A 17,371-nucleotide genomic window follows, 5' to 3' on the forward strand; every position below is an offset into this window, starting at 1 on the left:
CATCTTCCCATCACCTCTGACCAGCCCCTGCCCCTGCTGAAGAAAAGCCTCCCCACAGCAGGATGTGGCCTCCACCATGTGTGATGGTGGGGAGGGTGTTTCCAGAGTGATGTGCAGGGTTAGTTTTCAGGGTGATATCAGGGGATGTGCTGTGTTAGCATTTCACATCTAACCCAAAAGTTTGACTTTGGTTTCATTTGACCAGAACCTCTGCTTCTACATGTCCTCTACATGGCTTTATGCAAACTGCACACAAGACTTATGTTTTGCTTTTTTGTACTTAGTGCTGGTGTCACATAAAATACATTAAAGTCTGTGTGTGTGACATAAAAAAAGAGGATGTGAATACTTTTTAAAGGCACTACAATAACATATTGATTTGTCACACTGTGTGTGTCTCCATCTCTGCTGGATTTAACCACAAAATCTGATGTATATATTTTAAAAAACATAAATTGGATGCAAGTACCCAAGAATGTAAACCAGATGTGTCCCCAAACCTCTGTCAATCTTGGGATTTAATGGGGCCGTCAGAGAACCAGATACAATTTTTCTTATAGAAGGTATTTTTCCAATTAAAGAGACAACGACAAGGAAAATTGTTTTCATTTTTGTTTTATTCTTCCTTCATATTCAAACTTCACAAACAGTGTGAATTTACAATACCTCAGAAAGTGAAACTTACAAAAAGTGCTGGTAACATTTAAAAAAAAAAAATAAACAAAAAAAACATCATTCTTTAGCAACATCGATAACTTCTTCCACACAGAACAGAAAACTTGTAAAAGTTTTTTTTTTTCGTATTTAAGGCGTAATACTTCTGTATAAAGTATATGCAAGAGATAAACTTTCACAGTATTCAAAAAATGTCACAATAGTAATATAATAGAATATTGAAGCGCTACAATTATGTTCTTTTTTTTATTGTGTTTTTCTTTTTTGTCCTGTTTAAATAACAAATACAAATCACAGGTAAATATAGGTGAGAAAGATAAGAGGCTAATAGTAGATGGCCTTAAGGGTTCTGCCACTGTGGAAATAAAAAGCTGTCAGGATGTGTGTAGTAATTCTATAGTTTAAAGCACTTGATAAAAAGGCGTATGCATTTCTTATTTTTTTTTTTATTTTTTATTTTTTTATCTTAAAAGTCTATATTTTTTTTTCTGTTCACTTATTTTTTTTCCTCTCTCTACCATTGACAAACTACTATTACTGAAAATAAAAATATCAAAAACAATTACAAGAGAAATAAAAAATAAAATTAAAAAAGTTTCTTTCTCAACTAAGGACTCTTGGCCTGCCTTCTGTCCGGAGGGTATTTGGGGGAAGGGTTGCGGGGTACCAGGCCTTACAGACAAGCAAACAATAGGAGGGTCACTCCGTCACGACACGTTGATGGATGGTGTTGTTATGATAGATGAGTATTAAGTGCTTATAAAATGAAGGAAAATCTCCTTTACGCAACGTAAAAAAACGGAGGCCGAACTTTGGAGTCATCTTAACGTGACTATTAATCATCTCATTACTTATTATACAAGGATATTGATTTTCAGAGACTTGGCTTTCGAATTAGAGACCTCCAAATTTAGAAGCTCCACGTTTCGCAACTTTGAGATAATATCTCGGAGATGACTTTTTATATCTTTGTCATTTGTAAAAAAAAACTCAGCACGAACTTTGGAGTCAACTTAACGTGACTAATACAAAAAAAAGTCTGAGATATCATCTCATAACTTACTATACAAGGATACTGATCTTCCGAGACTTGGCCTTCGAATCAAAGACCTCCAAATTTAAAAGCTCCACGTTTCGCATCTTTGATATAATATCTCGGAGATTACTTTTTACTTTTATATCATCGTCTTTTATAAATAAGGGCCATGCTTTTTGGGTCAAAGCTCTGACTTATTATTCTGTAGAACCCCAAATTACAAATTCCATAACTTGGAAATAATCTCAAGAGTGTTGACGTTGCGTCTTTAACCCATCATCTTAAATCCCATTATTTTGACCCAGAGCTTTCGAATCGATAATATATATATAATATATATTTGCATTTTTTATAGCTTTTATATTCAGATCGTAATTACTTTATAAATCAATTTAGGACCATTAAAGGAATTGAGCATTTTTTAGGGATCCCATCTGCCCAATAATGAAGGATCCTTTGCCCCTTACAGGGTCACTCATGAGGCTAAAAAGAACTTTGGTTTGAACTATAAAATCACAATATTAAAAAATAGTTAGAAATCTGGAATGATTTAGATTTTTGGAAACCAGACAGAAAGTGTACGTTACATGAATGCGTTGCGCCGTCACTCTCACGTGTATAAGGCGCGTAACATAAGAGATGACACAATCTGTGCCATAATAAGGTGCTTCAAGAAGGTTTTCTTATTTTTTTTCATGACCATTTTCACACAACACCCACCACATGCTGATTATCATACCGAAAAACAACAATTTTTTTTTTTCCGAAGGCAGGCCAAGAGTTCCTGGTAATCCTTAATTCAATCACTGACACTATGGATAACGCGCTCTTACCAATGGATAAATTACCTTCAGATTTTCTGCTTATTTTTAACCGATAGTTTTTTTTTCCTTTTAAATACAAATATATACATGTCAACTCACACAGAATACAGAAATGTATATAGAAAGACATACACACAGTATATATGTATACACAGGTACATATACATATATGCTGCCTAAACACCACTTGTAAAAAGAAAGTGAATTGAACAGTACCAAAAAAAAATAAAAAATTAGTGAATAGATGCGGCTGTCTTGTAATGCTCCGACCATTTTATCTATTTTTTATATATATTTTTTTCTTTAAAAACACACAGTGCCTTATTTTCTTCTTAACATCGTTCTCTGGCTGCAAGTGGATGACTAGTGAGTAGATAGTGCTGCTTGTTATTCAGTTATGGTACAAATGCTTTTTTTTCTGAGTGTGTGATCCGGTATTGGAGGTTGTTACCTCATTCTGGACTATTTGTGAGGGAATCTGTAATGTTTGGATTCATATAAATAGCTTTGGAGAGGAGTTGAGTGAGCGGAGTCCATTTCTGGCTGGTTATCAGTCCTCACCTGGCAATTTTCTCATTGACAACTCCCTTCTTCAAGGGTTTATATTGTTGTAACAACCAAAATCTCAAAGTTTGGGTCCCCATGCCAAAAAGACTTATTGTGGGGTATGTAAAGTACCCATGGCGGTGCCTGTTGCCAAGATCTAAACTGGATTTGATTCTTGCTAAATTTGCTCTAACATAAATATTGATAAATAATAAAAGATTGTATGTATACTTTTTTTTTTTTGATAATTTTGTGTTAATTAATTTTAAGAAGATCCAGGTAAGGACAATTCTTTAGAAAAAGATCACAGATCAGAGGCTATTATGTGTCACTGCGAAAGCTTTTCCATCACAAATTTGGTTTTGTAAAGATCACAAATTCATTTGGTAGGAAACCATAAGTATAATTAATGGACAAGAAAAATGCAAGTGAATGGAGAGAATATATTCAAGTCTTGAAGGAGGCAGTATTCACAGTGATGAAAGATAAAACATCAATCTGGCAGTGATGAAGTCTGGTTATTCTTAATAACTGGGCTATTATTTTGGGGGCTATTTGGGGCCCACACCTGTAGTAGGAAGCACTTAACTATACGGAACAAAAAACTATCTTGTCAGTTAAAACCATTTACACCCTGGGTCCGATATTAATGCATGAAAAGTAAGGTGAATGGAACAATATTTAGGGATGAGTTATCGAGGTGAGGGAATGAGTTTAAGGCCACACTCTATGTCTAGAATACAAAAATAAATATATTATAATGGGAACTTATGGACTTTCAAGGTAGTGAGAAGGTTCCTTGTCTTCTAGGCAAGGGCTGAAGGGACATTCAGGCCTCATTCTTACAATTGAAACGTCATTCGGAGGCATGAATTTAGTAGTGTTGTGCTAACTCCTTGGAGAAAACAGACGGTAGCTATAACAGAGAGAGGGGGCGATGGAGCCCCGGTTGGGTTACTTTATAAAAGAAGAAACAAAGGCACATATACTAGAAACTGTATCTATGGTGGGAGACTTTCTATGTAAAGAAGGAAGTAAACATCATGTCCAATATGCACATCATGTGCTGTTTTTGTGCTCTGTGATATGTTAATGGAGGGTGAAACTTATGGTTTTATATCCAAATGACTCTGAATTTGGTTGCGTTGATATGTCGAGATGGAGAAGGCTCGATGGTTTTTGGGTCTCCGCTACTCAACCCCTCTATTATATGGAAATTTTTGTATTTGAATGTCATGATGTCCCCTCTCTCTTCTCCTTTTTGAGCTTCCGGAAATTCAAAAAGTTCTCTGATTTGTAACAAGAATGGTGAAAAGTTTTACATTTGATGATTTCGGAAGATAAAGGAGATTTGAGAGGGACATCGACTCTCAATATAGAAATGGAAACATGTTTTTGTCTTAATGCTTAAACTCAAAGTCCAGTGTTTGACATCTCATAAATAATATTCTTAATAAAAAAAAATTAAACTCGAAAACACAACAATCCCTTTTCTACGTTCCTTTTCAACACAAAATTAACAGCAGTGGATAACAATATTATCTTAACGCGTACAAAAAAATTCTTATCCCATTGTTAACACTCATTGACAAATCAGCTTTAATATCTCAGATATGCAGCATATCCATAAGGGCAAACATAGATTGTTTCAAATTGTCTCTCTCCTTTCATTTTTTATTTCATTTTTCTTTACATTTTTTTTTTATTAATGCCTTCACCAAAGAGAATTATAACAAACAAAACAAAACAGTCTTATACCAATAAAATGCATTCAAAATAGAAAATATTACACAATAAAACTAAAAATTCCTTCCTTTAAAAAAAAAAAAAAAAATTATAAATCCGTCAGTTCTCATTTTAAGAACATTTCAGTCGAGGGCGCGCTGTATGAATATACATAGATTTTTGATGTGTGTGGTTCGGTGACCCGATTTTTGCATTGCAGGCTTCCTGTTCAAGGACCGGGGTTTAAGATTTGCAATGTCAAACAAACCACTCAAAATCATAACATTACAGGCAATCAAAAATATCTGTTATGTTTTTATATTTTTTGGTTACATTAAGAAAAAAAAATTGGAGGGATTTGGAGGGGGTGTTTGATTTTTGCAATCCACCTTTTTTTGTAATTATTAAACTTTGGGTCACATTTTGGATTGAGCACATTTCAGTGACCATTTCAGATACTTTTGTTGTAATTCCAAAGATTGGAAAAAATTCCAAAATGATTCCCCCAATAATCTTGTAAATGATGAGAAAGATTTAGCACCATGGTTTGAGAATCATTAATACTGAAGTGCTAAAAATTTAAAAAGCTGAAATGTGAATTTTGGATTTAATAACTCAGCACCAAAAGATTAATAATTACAAGATTTGGGGGACTAGGTATATTTTTTAACTATTTTTTTAAAATGTTTAGATGGTGGTTGTTATAGTTGAATTAAAAAATAGTGTGACCCAACATTTTGATTGGTGAATTCTGCCTGCCTTGTGTTTTTTCTAATCCAAAAAGTGGTTATTTATTGTAGAAAATGGTTATAAAACAATAATGGGAAAGGACCGCGATGGGGTCCTGCACAACCCCTCATCACACCAAATGAAGCCTCAAGACAAAATCGCTGCACGGTACCAAATACACCAAAAAAAATAACGTCTTCCTATTGAAATGATATAAAAAGCAAAAGATATGTGCTGTATATGTACAATAAAATGAACAAACTGAAAGCATTGTCTAATCACAAATGCCTTACCGCATCGTTCACCCGATCCCCACCCCGATTTTAGGCAAAACTTGTAATGCACTTCTGTTGCGTTACTGAAGTAAATAACCATGACATAATACAATGATTGTATCAACGATTACAATATTAAACTAGTGTTGTATTGAAAAATCCCCCTAGGACTGGGAAGAGTCACCTGGCCGCCCCGCAGACGAGAGTCCAGCCGACAGCCCACGGCAAAAAAATCAATAAAATAAATAAAATGGATAAGGCTTTGTAAGGATGCTCGTAGCATGTTTGCATGTTGGCGTCTTAACATGTTACCTGCCTCTTGCCTGAAATTCAGCCTCCACGCTAATATTTGGTCTACAGTAGAATTACATATCAATAAAAGGAAAAACAAAGCAAAAACTAAGACAAAAAGAATATCTAAAAATATACAAAAAAAATTAGCGCCTTTTCGTTTTTTTTTATAACTCATCGCTTTTCACATGAACGGTTGATACTGCTTGTAAAGATTAAATACGAGGAACGGTGTTAGTAAAAAAAAAAAAATGTTAATTATAAAAACTAAAATAAAATCTTTTTTTTATCAATAACTAGCGCTTTAGTGACATTAGTGCTGTGGTACGGACAGTGATTGACAGGAGGGGGGAGGGGAGGGGTGTCTTAGCTCACGTTGCTTTAGATCTAATCAAAACATATTATTGAAAATAAAAAAAGGTACAATATAAAGGACTAAAGACAAGAACTGCGACCAGGAAGGATTTTGGTCTTGTTTTTTGTTTTTTCTTTGGCTCAGCCGCTGCGGCACGGCCCAGCCCATGGATTTACAATGTGTTGTGACTGATACAACAAGGCAGTAAGGTGGTTTCCTTCTTGGTAAACATCTACTAAGTTCATGATGTGAGCGAAATCCCCCCTTCCCGAAAAACATCAAATAAATACATCTGCTATCTAGACACTGCCTGGGGTAAACATACGACGAGCGAGTAACACTTCCCCCCTCAACACCAGCACCAGACCTTTTAGTTGCCAAAATATTTCGAGTCACGATTTGGTCAACTTCCAAAAACTCCACTATTTTTTATTTTTTTTTTTACTTGAAATTTCATGTTTTTGTTTTTTTTTTTTTAGTTTTTACAACTCATTGCAAGAAACAAACAACCATAGATTATTCCCCTTGAATTTTTTTTATTTTAATTTTTTTTACAAGGGGAAAAAGTGCAATGCTTCATTATTAGCACACAATAAAAAAAAAAAAGAAAAACTTTTTGGAAAAAAAAAAAGCAGACGTCAACAAGCCGAATAATAACTCACATCAAGAGAAGACCTCTCTCCCCGCTCTCCTCGGTCAAGACGAAGAGAGTGTAAACGACAGCAAGCAGTGGACTGGAGCCTAATGGGTGTGTGATATATATATAGGTATATTGTGAGAATCCAAAGTTCTATCCAGATACTGGCCCTGTCGTAAGTAATGGAAAAAAAAACTGAACACGACGCTGGGTGCAATAATGATGCATGAATAGTGGGTGCGTGGAGAATCCAAGGTTATTGATGCACAGAGAACAACCCAAGGATAGGACATCAGTCTGTTTTTAAGCCGCACCGGCCACGTCGTGAGTGTGGGTGCATCGTTCTGTAGCTCCAGGTGAAAAAGTACTTGAGTCTAGTGCAAATCTAATCACAGCATTGCGGGCGTGGGATCCCACCGCTCCAGGCGAGCGACTTTCCGCCTGATTTCAGTAGGATATTGCAGCAAGCAGCCATTGTAGTATACGAGCTTAACGTCTCAAGGAAAGCATAAGGCTGAGACCTCTACTGAACATGGACTTCTTAATACTTGCAGTTCGAGCCTCAGTTTTCTCTCGCTTTGGGTCTGATCTGCTACTTCAAACATGTGTGATTATGGCTGTTGTTTCGACTAACAAAATAATCCAGCGTCTCGGTCTCCAGAAGACACTGGAGAACTCTAGGAGATCTCATGGATTCTATGGTGGCCTCTAACATTAGAAGCATCTCAGTCTCCAGAGGACACTGGAGATCTCATGGATTCGGTGGTGGCCTCTAACATTAGAAGTGTCTCGGTTTCCAGAAGACACTGGAGGAGAACTCTAGGAGATCTCATGGATTCGGTGGTGGCCTCTAACATTAGAAGTGTCTCAGTTTCCAGAAGACACTGGAAGAGAACTCTAGGAGATCTTATGGAGTCGGTGGTGGTCTCTAATATTAGAAGCGTCTCGGTTTCCAGAAGACACTAGAGAGAACTTTAGGAGATCTCATGGATTCGATGGTGGTCTCTAATATTAGAAGCTAACAGTTTCCTTAACTTGTGGAGTAGAACGGGTCCCAGATCAGACAAAGCGACCACCATTCTGTAATACATTGTAACATGTCTGTGAGGTCCACAGTGCACAGCAATCAAGAGGGAGAAATCCTCCAAGAAGCCTTAATACTGGATCACAGATATTTTATTTCTTAATCTCCCCCATGACCCCACCACTGTCTCAGTCATCACGGTGAGGACCACCTTCACGTCTTATTTCAGGAAGCACGAATGCAACGTTTGTATAGTAAAAAAAAACACAACATCTTAAGAGTTAGTTGGCATCTTAACGGTTTAGTGTGGTATTGTTGGTAAAGCATGTTTAGTTTAGGTTTAGGACGTCAAACATCTTGACCCTTCATCGAACACATCTGAGCCTAAAGTTGGCCATGAATATTAGAGGAGGATCGACCGAGACACAACCAAGTACATCGGGGTTGGCCACCATGAAAGGTGGACAACTGTAAAGGACGTTTCCAGTCCTTGATCAATGTTTAGTTTCTTGGTTGGCTGGGTACCGATCCGTTGACCAAATGGATGAAAGATTTACATTTCAGTAGTCTTTCCTCTAACGCCCGTGGCCAGACTGGAGGTTTTTCTCCGACCTTTCCGCTTTCGGTGCCGAAGAGCGGTTCCCATTCACCTACACTGAGAGTGTGAATATTAGAACAGGGAAGGCAAAAAGTTACGGTTACATCTAGGAAGATCAGTTTTTACTTTAAAGTGGGCTCAACCCAATTCAGCTTTTGAAGCTATTTTTAAGAGTTCTTTTAACCATCGCATCAGAACGATCGCCTTCTTTCTGCTCGCTACCTCTCGGCCTGTGCAATGACTTGTCAGTAGTGCAGTGCAGTGCAGTCAAACTTAGTGCAATAATATAATCAACGCAAAACAACAACGAGCAAACTCACAAACCAGAGAGTCCTGACGGAAGAAGAAGATTGGCTGAAAACGTAACAAAACAAGAAAGAACACGTGAAGACCCCAACGTCCAGAGAATGTTTCCCCGCACGGTACGACCGGTTAACCAGAAGACAGCGATCGCTAGGATTGGACATGTTGTTCGCCGATAGGTGCATGCAGGGTCACGGAGACAGGAAGCGATTGGTTTTCGGCAGGCAGTGTCGCTTCTATGCTATTGCTACAAGGAATAGGTTACTAGTATAGCATTGGGTGGGTGACATCTTCACTAGGTTCCACATTGGAGATACTTTTAGGAAATGCATTGACCACAGGAGACGAGCTCGGAATATGACGTCCTCTGTGCAGATGGGGTAACCACAAGTCGTATATCAGATGTACTTTGAAGTTAGTGCAAATTGTTTCTTTGAGGAACCCGTCACGGGGACAGGCCCTTTAAATTTTGGGCTCCTTTCATAAGCCCTAGAAGTGGCTACAAAGTGCCCACAAACAACCTCCGAAAGTCAACCAGGAGGCGGAATAGGTCTCACAACTCAGCCATTCAATAGAGGGGTAACGTGACCCACTTTCCCGCATCTATGGAGTCCTGGGGTGGTGCTTACTTTTTTCCAGCCCCCAGATGGGCACTTAAAGGTGCCATTTAGCAAAGCCATTGCATCCTGCAGAACCTGAGCACAGGTTCCCTTTAAGGAGGCACTGCAGAGGAGGGAATCTATGGCAGGTATTGCTCTATCACCATAGGGATGAACAACCAGACAAGAACTCTACGGAGAGATGACATCTGCGTGGGAGGATAGTACAGCATAGTGTTCAGACGACGACTCCCCCACTCCTCATACAATGAAATCATCCATTCTAGAACGAAGGTGTCACAATACAGAGATTAACGTCTGTGTATAGGTTCTCCTCGGTGGAAGACTCGCACTCCTATATACATATCGATGCCTGTGGGGTGCAGCCAGTGTATGGGCGACAGCTCCGGGCATCGCTAGTGTCAGTCACTTCATGTGGCGCTACGTATTTGCACAGGGTGCGCTCTAGTGCCGCTGCACGCTTGCCGTATACTCCAGAATGGTCTACAGACAGTGTGTGCTTAGCATAGTCAGCATAGTATAGGGCAGGCTAGATTGCAGGTCTGCCCTCTGAACACAGCAAAGCCATCAATGATCTGTTAATTGGGGTCGGACGCCTCTCTTGGAGACCCTCACACCTCTGTGAGGTCAGGGCTGCATCCTCATGAATATTGTGATGACTTCCATCATAAAACCAGAACATTTGGGTACACCGACAGTGCAATCTGCTCCAGATCTTGCAGGACCCCCTTAAAGTCCGACTGACTTGCATTGTGGCACAGAGGAGCCCCCCTTTGGCCAGCATCAAGCATGTACACCCTCAGCACCTTGTATATGGCCCCTAACTGCCAGTGGTCTAACTTGAACCTCATGGGCCCCAATGAAAAAGCTCCAATGGGGCCTCCAATGATTGAATTGGTCTTTTTATATGGGCCAAAGAGGCGTTTGAGGCTCCCTAGGCTCCAGGGCTCGGGTGCAATTGCAACCCCTGCGCCTGCTGTAGTTCTGCCCCGGCCTATCGCTAAGTCTCCAGGAAAGTCTATGCCAAGATAGCAAAAACTGATTGTAAATAACGATTTCATTTACTCTTAAAGTGAATCTTAACATTTAAACACATTCTTATTATTTTACATTTTATCTTTATAGGGGGCAGAGCGCGGATTTTATAATACAAAGGTCTAAATTCTCTTCCATAGACAGATTTACATGATGAAGTAGTGCCTGCCTTCAGCCACCACCAGGGGGAGCTCCCGAGCTGTGCACAGTATGTGGGATGCTCCTGGGCTCCCTCTAGTGGTGGATGCAGACAGCCAGAAAGCAGAGGACTTGGAGCTTTGGAACAGGAAAGTAGAGCTAGCTTTTTGAAGTAATGAAGTTAGTATTGAACCTATTATTTAGTATTTAATTTTAAATCTACTTAGATTGAAAACCGCCCAGAATCGACCTCAGTGCACCGCTCCGGAGTATGTGGGTGCTATATAATCAAGCATAATAAATATTGAATTTATAGTGAAATCATAAGCTGGTGGAGCCTCCGCCGTGGAGACCGCAGCAGGATCTTTTCCAGGACGTCTTGGATCAGAATCAGTCACTTTTGGACCTTTGGAATGTTTTCATTGTCTCCGCGGGGGAAGGGCTCCAGAAGCTAGTGACATCTAGTGGTCGAAAATGAGAATGCGATTGATTGTGCTTCCTTAATCTGCGGGAAGAGTCAGGTTTAACAAATCTGAGTATCAGACACTGTGCATATTATTGGCCTAAATCTGGGAAACTGCAGCGTCCTAATCTCTGGGCGGCCACACTGATCAATATTCATGAGGATGCAGCGGCCATGAGTTGTTGGGAGGTGAGCAGCAATGGGTGAGGGGTCTATTCAGCCACAGAGAGTATCTGCCGCCTCTACATGAAGGTGGTGGATTTACTGGACACATCATTTATACACGTGCGTGGGAAGAAACCTGCGGCCATTGGGGAAAAAAAATAGGATTCATCCCAGTCAATGATCTGAGATAGTAAATCAGAGCTGTGACATGATAAGTCAGATAACGGCCAGTGTGAGATTATAAATCAGAGCCATGAGATCAACCAGAGCTAAGAATCAGGAATACTCCTCTAGACAACAGAGCTCCAATAAAATAAGCCTTTGGCTTGAGATAATAACTCAGAGCGCTGAACTAAGTCAGAGCCATCAGATCATTGGTCAGAGCTCGAAAATAGTATATTAGTGTGAACTCTCAAATAATATGCTCAGAGATAATAAATCAGCTCTATGAGATGCTAATGCTCTGAAATATAGAGCTTTTAGATAATAACCCAATGCTCTGAAATAACAAATGAGCATTTTGAGATAGTATGTCTGTAATCTGAGATTATAGGTCAGTACTCAGATAATAAATCAGTGCTCTGAGATAATAGATCAGTGCTCTGAGTTAATAGATCAGTGCTCTGAGTTAATAGATCAGTGCTCTGAGATAATAGGTCAGTGCTCAGAGATGATAGGTCAGTATTCTGTGATAATAGGTCAGTGCTCTGAGATATTAGGTCAGTGATCTGAGATATTAGGTCAGTGATCTGAGATATTAGGTCAGTGATCTGAGATAATAAGTCAGTGCTCTGAAATAATAGATCAGTGCTCAGAGATAGTAGGCTAGTGTTCTGAGATAATAGATCAGCGCTATGAGATAATAGGTCAAGGCTCTGAGATAATAGGTCAGCACTTTGAGATAATAGGTCCATGCTCTGAGACAATAGGTCAGTGTTCTGAGACAATAGGTCCATGCTCTGAGACAATAGCTCAATGCTCTGAGATAATAGGTCAGTGCTCTGACATAATAGGTCCATGCTCTGAGACAATAGGTCAGTGCTCTGAGACAATAGGTTCATGCTCTGAGACAATAGCTTAATGCTCTGAGATAATAGGTCCATGCTCTGAAACAATAGGTCAGTGCTCTGAGATAATAGGTCCATGCTCTGAGACAATAGGTCAGTGCCCTGAGATAAAAAGTCAGTGCTCTGAGATAATAGGTCAGTATTTTAAGATGATTGTCCATATTTTTAACCTCAGTATATTGTAAAAGATTCATGACTCTTAGGGGCCAATACACATATCTTGCACCAGTCCCACCAACTTTTTAAAGAGTGGGGGAAGCCTAGTGGCGGAGAGCATCTGTGCGTGAGACAGAAAATACATCATAATTGTTGTAAAGTACAAGAGGTGAGATCCAGTAATGGAGATTCAGTAGAGTCAAGAGGCGATTACTACTGAATGAATGTGGCGCGTCCTGCTCCTGCGGATATAACATGTCAGACTGGATCACCCGGCCCCTGTGTGTGGATATTTTGTCTTTCTTGTGTGGGAGGGCAGACCTGCAAGCCTTGATATTAGAGAACACTTTCCTCTCCCGCATTCACTTGCCCCAATGGACAGGAATCGTTGTAAGGTAAGAAGGTGCATGTGAGATCAGGGCGAGTGGCGCAGATCAGGGCGAGCGGCGCAGATCAGGGCGAGCGGCGCGATTTAGGGCAAGCAGCGTGGATCAAAGCAAGCGGCACGGATCAGGGTGAGCGGTACGGATCAGCACGGATCAGGGAAAGTGGCACATCTTAGGGCGAGCGGCACAGCTCAGGGTGAGCGGTACAGCTCAGGGCGAGCGGCACAGCTCAGGGTGAGTGGCACAGCTCAGGACAAGCATCACAGATCAGGGCGAGCAGCACACATCAGGGCGAGCGGCAGAGATCAGGGCGCGCGGCAGAGATCAGGACAAGCATCACAGGTCAGGGCGAGCAGCGCACATCAGGGCGAGCGGCGCATATCAGGGCGAGCGGCAGAGATCAGGGCGAGCGGCAGAGATCAGTGCGAGCGGCAGAGATCAGGGCGAGCGGCAGAGATCAGGGCGAGCGGCAGAGATCAGGACAAGCATCACAGATCAGGGGGAGCAGCGCACATCAGGGGGAGCAGCAGAGATCAGGGCGAGCGGCAGAGATCAGGGCGAGCGGCAGAGATCAGGGCGAGCGGCAGAGATCAGGGCGAGCGGCAGAGATCAGGGCGAGCGGCAGAGATCAGGGCGAGCGGCAGAGATCAGGGCAAGCGGCAGAGATCAGGGCAAGCAGCAGAGATCTGAGTGAGCTGCGCAGATCAGGGCGAGCGGTGCAGATGTCACTGACCCTCTGGAGAAGCCGCTCATTCATTGCATTGTTCCACCACAAATCACGTGGAGATAAGGAATCAAAACTCCTCCAAGCAAAAAGACGCTACGGAAAATAAGAACAGAACGGAGTCAGATAGAAGTCATGTCCCATCCGCAATCACTTTTGTTGTCTTCCAAGCAGGAGAGACACGAGACGACACTGATCTGCCCCCTCCCCGGACACCAGGCCAAATCGCACCCCCGCACGTTCAGTGGACGCCCCGCTTTGTTCCTTGCACTAAACACCTTATTCCTAAAATTTACACAAAAAAACCCCAAAAAACAAAAACAAAGCGAAAAAAATATCACGTGTCACTTGACGGAGGTTCGTCATTCTCCCGGCACCGTTTGCTTTACAGACAACAACGAAATGAGCAAGACTTGAGCTACGGAAAAATACAATGGAAGAATTTGCCAAATCCACGGAGAACAGTTTAATTCTATGGTCACCAGGATTAAAGAGAAAAACAAAGTTCTTTTCAAGCACGAAAACAAAATATACCAATCACAAGAAAATCCTCGTAAGTTTGTAAATTTAATACAAAATGTAAATGTTTCAAATTTAAGAATTTTTTAAATTAAAAAAAAAATAATTCCAACACACGCAATAAGATTGTAAAATTGGAAATTCAGAAAAAGTAAATTATCGGAGATCGTTTTTGGCGGAAATAAAAAAATAAAATAAAAAAATAAAATAACCCAAAAATGACATAAGAATTTGCAAAGCAGTTTTGGTTGCAAATGCGCAAATTGTGCCGTTAATTCCGGAGGTGACGAGATATCTCATGTAGGGCATTACTTTGGAGCTTTCCCAAGTAATAGAAAAAATGAAAACCTTACATTTTGGCATTATCGGTCATCTGAGGTTAATATTTGGCAATACGTCTGGTGGGGTAAAACATAAAAAATAAAAATTATTGATTTGAAGATTCCTTTTTGCAAATTCTAATTTGCAATTTGTCAAAATAAAAACCCGGGGTACCAGCTTCTGGTATGTGTTTCTAACCTCTCCTTGGGGATTGGCTCCTTTACCGCGGTGACACTAGAGACCGCTCGGGATGGATTTGGCAAATCCCATAACAGAATCATCCCACAATTTTTTAGAATGGGGCACTTCCATTGCGTACAATTTTTGTTGCAACCATCCAAAACAAAAAAAGCAGACTGTTCCTTTTCACCTGCGCAATTAGAAATTACTATAAAGCTAAATTGGGAAGGTCCAAAAAAAGATCTGACCCCCCCCCCCAAAAAAGATAAGTGCTCGGAAAGAGGGTAGACAAAAATTGCAAGGCTATAATCTACGCGAGGCCCAAGAGGAACAGTCTGCCTTCAGGAACATCACAAATCAGAACACAGGGACTGATGGACTTTACGCTCCCACCTGCGACACAGAACTCTTTCCTCCATCGTGCATAGAACACAATACACCATTAATGGCGCCGGACTTCACCTCCGATCTGTGCCGGAAGGTACCGAAAACAGATTTTTGAGGTTTCTCCACCTCGGATGTAAGTCTGTGACATCGGATCTGCGGACACTTTGTGCCTCTGTCCTCTACTGCATCAGGATTTTGTATACAAGTTGCTTCTGTTTTTCCAGATTCTTTTTTTTGCTCGAAATTTAAAAAAAAAAAATTACAAAAACAAATTTAGCACACCCACATATTTTGCCTTTGTGTGTTTTATGTCGCTCTCTCAGTTCTTACTTTCTTCAGCTGCAGATGAAATACATGGACGGGTAAAAAGGTGATGAGAGGGGGGGGTTTGGGGGATTTTAGGCAGAACCAGGTGGCAGGATGAACCAGCCGGTAACTCCCCGGCAGGCGACTCTAATTCTGCTCCTCTCTTTACCAGCCTCTTTAAACTGCCTGTTCCTCTCACAAAATAGAAAAAAAGACATTTAATGCCGCAACGGGGTAAAAAGATAATAGTAAAATAAGTGCGTAGTTTTTATCCATCAGATACGGTGAAGTCTGAGCGGTTAAATGCAGAAAAATGTCCATCAGAAAGTAAAAAGCCATGGAAAAAAAACAAAAAAAAATGTAGGCGGCATATTAGGAGACAGTAGGCCTTTCAGAATATTTTGTTATATTATTTTTTTTAGTGCTCTACACAAGTGGAAAAAGGGTTTTGTATTTTTCATGAATTTTTAGTTTTTTTTCACCTGTCTTTTTTTTTGTTTTTTTTTTTTACTCTTTTTTTCTTTAGTTTTTTTTTTTAAAGAAGGGTTGTATTTAGAGGCCAGTAGTTAGAATTCCAACCAGTAGAATTCAGGTAAATCTACCAGGCCTTAAGGCCACCATCTGAGGGAGACTGGATAAAATATATATGCAGGTTATATATCTTGATATATATAGATATATATATTCACCCACTCTCCGGAAATGTAATGTACCAGCAGGCAATAAAGTTCTTCATGTAGTACAAAATGTCGAAAAAAACCCCTAAAAATAAAAAGAAAAACTCTTAAATTCTAGTGCCATAGCTTTTGTTTTGTTTTTTTTTGTTTGTTCGTAAGAATGGATGGTCTTTATCCGTCGGAGACGTGCATTCTCATGTGGTCATTAAATTGCTCGATTTGGTCAAACTTGGTTGGACACACTGAGCAAACGTACGTTGTGCCCTCTGAGCATACCGTGCCGGCGCTGCTGGGGGGCCCAGGACGAGGGACCAGAACTGGACTAACCGGTGGAGCAGCGGTAGGGGGTGCAGCCAGTGTTGGTGCCGGTGCTAAGGCAGAGACCAAAATTGGAGCTGGAACTAAGGCTGGAGTTGGAGCCAAAACTGGAGCAGATGCCAAGACCGGAGTAGGAGGCAAGACCGGAACTGGAGGCATGCTGGGAGCTGGAGGCAATCCTTGTCCTGGGGTGGTGGCAGGAGCTTGAACTGATCCCGGAGCTGAGTTTGGAGGTGGAACGGGTAATGGGATGCTGGCAGTGCCATTGGTGGCGCTGTGAAGGGCCACGTGCCTCTCCAGCAGCGTCTTGTGAGAAAACTTCTTTTTGCAGATGTAGCACTCGTAAGATTTCTCTCCGCGGTGCAGGCGCATGTGGACATTGAGGGAGCTCTTTTGGGTGAAGCGCTTGTTGCAGATGCTGCACTGGTACGCCCTCACGCCTGTGTGCGTCACCATGTGTTTGATTAGGTAATCCTTCAACGAGAACGATCTCCAGCAGATGCTGCACTGGTGCGGCTTCTCTCCTGTTGCAGGTTGTCCATAAAAGTGGGGGGAAAAAACAAAAAAAAACAAACAAAAACAAAGTAAACACGGGGTCAATGAAATATCTCACAACCAGATGACTGTGTATGACGTGAGCGCAGATGTTGAAATATTTAACATTCTGGTCAGATACCACGCCTTAGTAACGGCACACGGGGGACATGTCAGGAATGCTGCTGCGAGGTGGGTGACTTCCGAAAGCAGAATACCATTATATTGTGCAAAAAGAAAGACCTCAACAACAACATCACATTGTTAATGACATTGGGACTTCCTGTTTAATTAGACATTTATGGTCGAATTGGGATTTACTAGATGGTCAGAACGTCCTGGTTTCACAGCTGAAAA

At 40.9% G+C, this 17,371-nt stretch overlaps 1 protein-coding gene across 1 annotated transcript in view; it reads right to left on the reverse strand.

Annotated features, from left to right (window-relative positions):
• Nucleotides 1-599: 599 nt before the first annotated feature.
• The window catches only part of ZBTB20 (zinc finger and BTB domain containing 20), a 30,682-nt gene continuing 13,910 nt past the window's right edge, over nucleotides 600-17,371 (reverse strand). Inside the window, exon 3 of the mRNA XM_075334895.1 lies at nucleotides 600-17,004. Coding sequence (XP_075191010.1) covers nucleotides 16,334-17,004 — 671 coding nt within the window. The 3' untranslated portion in view covers nucleotides 600-16,333. The remainder of the gene's footprint in view (nucleotides 17,005-17,371) is intronic.

This window comes from Anomaloglossus baeobatrachus, chromosome 2 (assembly GCF_048569485.1).
Source record: "Anomaloglossus baeobatrachus isolate aAnoBae1 chromosome 2, aAnoBae1.hap1, whole genome shotgun sequence".
NCBI lineage: Eukaryota > Metazoa > Chordata > Amphibia > Anura > Aromobatidae > Anomaloglossus > Anomaloglossus baeobatrachus.